Source organism: Notothenia coriiceps, unplaced genomic scaffold, assembly GCF_000735185.1.
Source record: "Notothenia coriiceps isolate Sejong01 unplaced genomic scaffold, NC01 NC01_scaffold00028111, whole genome shotgun sequence".
NCBI classification, from domain to species: domain Eukaryota; kingdom Metazoa; phylum Chordata; class Actinopteri; order Perciformes; family Nototheniidae; genus Notothenia; species Notothenia coriiceps.
This window is the reverse complement of record NW_011360812.1, coordinates 1-4,431: the sequence shown is the minus strand read 5'-3', so window position 1 is coordinate 4,431 and position 4,431 is coordinate 1. Positions and strand designations below refer to the sequence as shown.

At 41.6% G+C, this 4,431-nt stretch overlaps 1 protein-coding gene across 1 annotated transcript; it reads right to left on the bottom strand.

The window, feature by feature from the left end:
* Positions 1 to 1,532: 1,532 nt before the first annotated feature.
* Positions 1,533 to 4,186, bottom strand: LOC104957947 (unconventional myosin-VI-like; the record flags this gene model as incomplete). Its single annotated transcript, XM_010785622.1, has 5 exons — positions 1,533 to 1,630; positions 2,108 to 2,163; positions 2,941 to 3,046; positions 3,293 to 3,422; positions 4,113 to 4,186. Coding segments are annotated over 5 exons (464 nt in total), but the record flags the coding sequence as incomplete, so codon positions are not given.
* Between the last annotated feature and the right edge of the window lie 245 nt (positions 4,187 to 4,431).

Below are 4,431 nucleotides of genomic sequence, written 5' to 3'. Positions count from 1 at the left end.
GTGAGAACACGCTAGAGTGAGGGGGGCCCCCAAGTCGAAGCTCGCTTAGGGCCCCCAAAAGTCTAGGGCCGGCCCTGATGGGCAGCATAGACAGGTATTTTCTGTGTTAGAGTTTTACTCGCTACAGGGTGTACTTTGAGGGTTTTTGACTCTGCAAACCGTTTACTTGCAAAAAAAGCTACACAAGGGGACGTGTACCGGAAAAGCATGCATGGGACCTTTAAAGCTATACAGGCTGGGCGTGGGCAATGAATGAGCACTAGGCGGCGGTAATGCATCTAATGTTGCTGTTGGTTCCCGGATGCCATTAAAACAAACGAAGAAGAAGAACGCCCATTTTGCTCGCATGCATCGAATTGAGCTGAATTATCATCAGACATAAAAAGACAACGAGCTGCAATGGACGGGTAAATGCCTTTTTTATTGCAATGAATGCTTCTAGTTACATTTCTTACAGCTGTGCTTGGATATGAACTTAAGTGACTGCCCCACGTGCTTCATTTAAGGGATGCTACCTGTTAGCTCAGCTGCGAACCTTGATACTGTAAACCACGAAGAACATGACGTACAAGCCCCACAAAGAAATGCGGTCGACTAATGTTGTTTTGCTTGCAGAGAACAGTAAACTTATGGTAGGACACGGTTAAATGGCATTTAACGTATCATATGGTTCTCCTGACGGCAAAGTCATAGGAAGCAAGGTAGTTGCCAAAAAGCTGTTACTGTAGTTTAGCATCACCTTCTCTCGTGCGCCAGTTACCGTTAGCCTGAGATGAATGTACAATAGTTAACGGTTCCTGTTAGGTTGAATGTTTGTGTGATAAAGCAGTTATTATTTAAGTTGGTGTAACAGTAAAGCAAAACAGCAGCTATGTGATAGTGATGCCATCTCTGACATGGTACGCGCACCTGTCAGTTAATTAAAGTCCTTTGTCTGGAGCTTACGTCACAAAAAGTTATTTACCATTAAGCAGAAGGTGATCTCCGTTACAAAATAATGAAACGACACATGGCAATTACATGTATCAGCTAGAGGCAAAAACAACTGATTTATTATAACTCTTGCACATGTGTGGCGTAATTTTAAATACGGAATTATAATACATTGTGATCAGAGGTGAAAGAAGTACTCGGTACCAGATTGTAGGAATACTCTGCTACAAGTCCTGCATTCAAAATGTAAGTTAAGTAAAAGTAGAAAAGTATTAGCATCAAAATATAGTTAAAGTGGCTAAAGTAAAAGTAGTCATTTTGCAGATTGGTCCATTTCAGAATAATATATGTGATATGTTTTATAATGATTGATCATAAAGTGTTCTCAAAGCTGGTTGTAAAGATGATGAATCTGCAGAAACTGAACCTCTCGTTTGTTTTGAGATCAAAGAGGGAATATTGTGTTTATTTACTATTATGATTCATTATAAATGTATGAAGCCATTTGGCGTCATCTTTAATTCATGGCTGCTCATCTGGAGGAATTCAAGGAGACGAATAAAGAAGTTTTTTTATTTTTCTAATAAAGTTTAAAGTACCTTCTCATTAAAGTGGATTTCCACAAACTTCCCGAAGCGGCTGCTGTTGTTGTTTCGGACCGTTTTGGCGTTCCCGAAAGCTTCCAGCAGCGGATTGGCTGCAGGGAAACAGAGGAGCGTCACACACACACACACACACACTGATTTTCCTTCGGGGAGCCTGTCAGGTCTCTCTCCTGACAGTTAAGTCAGAGTTGAGTGAGTCGGTACGGAGGTGTTTACGACTCACTGCAAACATTAGAAAATAAGAGAAGACAACTCCAAATGATTCTGTGTCACGAATAGAAAGTGTATTTCAAATTCCCCACAAAACAAACCCTCATCCCACAGCTCACAATTAAATCCAAAAAGGTCCACTTGGGGTTTTCTATAACAGAAATATGTAATGCTCCACAAAAAAAAGCAACGTTCAAAAGTAACCGAGGTGGATACCCATAATGTAGGAAACAAACCAAATAAATATAACAGTCAATTTTACCCACGGGAGAATGTCTGTCAGTCAGTCCATCCATACTGAGGAAATAATCTAACTGTATTTATTTAACAAGAAGAAGAAGAAGAAGAAGTGGTCGTACCTTCCACTATCCTCTCGTCGATGTCCTGCCCCGTCCCGTACGAGGATGTTAAATATCTGAGAGGAGAAACAAAAAATAGATAACAAGGAGTTTTGAAAATGCACCGTCATGTTTACCCTGAGCACCAACTTGGTATATCTGAATTTGAGTGCGTTCACACCGGACGCGGTGCGACTTTTGGGCGTGTCGTGATTCCGTGTAAAGTCAATGCAAAGACGCGGATGATGCGACTGAAGGAGGCGTCAATCCCAAGAGTTACATTTTTTCAACTTGAGCGTCAATTCGCGTGACGTGTTCTCGCGTTAGCCAATCAGCGGTCAGCCTTCTGACGTTGAACCAGAAAACATCAGCGTTAGCGTTAGCTGTTAGCACTCAGAGCTCACAGCTCCTCATATCTGTTCAGAAACTGGACAGAAGTTAAACACGAACCAAACACAGACTGTCTGTGTCTTTACTTCTGTCTGTAGGATGTTGTTGTGAGTGTGGACGGAGCAGCTACATGTTAGCTTAGCCTGATCGATCACGTGAAAAACACGCATTTTAAAAAGGTTTCATCTTCCATCCTGCGTACACACACACATTAATAGCATTTACAAACCGGTATCAGTATGTTGTCACTTCGGCATCATTTTGAAACGTGTAATAAACGTGTGATAAATAAATCACAGTAAAATGTGTTCATTTTGTTGTAGTTGGTACCACAGTATCTAAATGGAGATAAGCCCCGCCTCCTCGTTGTCCTGTTGAGGCGAGGAAACACAGCTGACAGCCGCCGTGAAACTCGAGCGATTCGAGGCTTGGCGTGAACGCAGCACACGAGACGTCATGCTTACCTGAGCACGAACTTGGTGTTCTCCGTCTTCCCGGCTCCAGACTCTCCGGAGACGATGATGGACTGACTCATCTTCAGGACCCTCATGTCCCTGTACGCCTTATCAGCTGACACACACACACACACACACACACACACACACACAGTCAGAGACACACACACAGTCAGAGACACACACACACACACACACACACACACAAAAGTCATTAACTTGTCACACACCAGGGAAATGTAGAGAGTTACAGCAAGCACTGACATATGTAGGCATCAGTGTAAGGGTGTGTGTGTGTGTGTGTGTGTGTGTGTGTGTGTGTGTGTGTGTGTGTGTGTGTGTGTGTGTGTGTCTCTCTCACCTATAGCATAGACATGAGGCGGCAGAGTTCCCAGAGATCGTCCTCTGTACTTCTGGATGGTTTCCGGTGAGTAAAGCTTTGGGATGTCATAGTATGGATTCACTGCGATCAGGATGTTAGCTACGAACGTCTGGAGGAGGAAGAGGAAGAGGAAGAGGAAGGAGGAAGAAGGAAACAATTCCACATTATCATGCTATGTGTATAACCTGTGGTCTCCTACATTTCATACAATCCTAAAGCAAAAATAATGGTTTAAAATTCCTGCTTTTAGCAAAAAGAGTGAAATAAATAAATATTTGTTTTGAAGGAGAGCCGGTGCATGACTCCTTAATAACTTCTCTGTATTAACACATTTATAAAGACACACATTTCTGTATGAAAAAGTAAAAAAGGAGGCCTCTTATAGATCTCTATTGAACAGAGACAGTTCCCTCTTCAGCCACTAGATGTCAGCGTGCACTCAGGAATAACATCATGTCACATAATCAAGATCAGAAGAAAACTGAGTGAGTGAGTGAGTGAGTGAGTGAGTGAGTGAGTGAGTGAGTGAGTGAGTGAGTGAGTGAGTGAGTGAGTGAGTGAGTGAGTGAGTGAGTGAGTGAGTGTGTGAGTGTCATATTCAGAAAGCCAGGATATTAGTGGAAAATGTTTTGACCGTGAAGTCGCTCTTAATTATTAAACATAATAATAACGGTCAGATTTACTGCAGAGTATATATTTATATATATTTATAGATATTTGTATCCGAGTTGAATAATCGTAAAAACATAAAGAAGGTCTTTCTTTGCTTCTGGAGACACGACAGGATCTGAAGACTCACGTAGATCTTCTCTTTGCTGTATCTCACTCTGACGTTATTCAGCAGCGTCGCTTCATTCAAGTACATCAGAGAGCCTGGGGAACAGAGCGTGACATGGAGGTCAAACACAGACTTAGAAATAAGTTATTTACTCATAAATATTATATAACACTATGCCTTTCACTTTTATCAAATACAGCCTTAATAAACACTGATTTAAGCAAAAAAACGTCTATGAATAATCACAGAAAAGGACATTTATGAGAAGTTATATTCTTAAAAGCAGCAGAAATGTTCCTTTGAATCAGATGTAAAACGTATGTCCGATGCAACAAGGCTG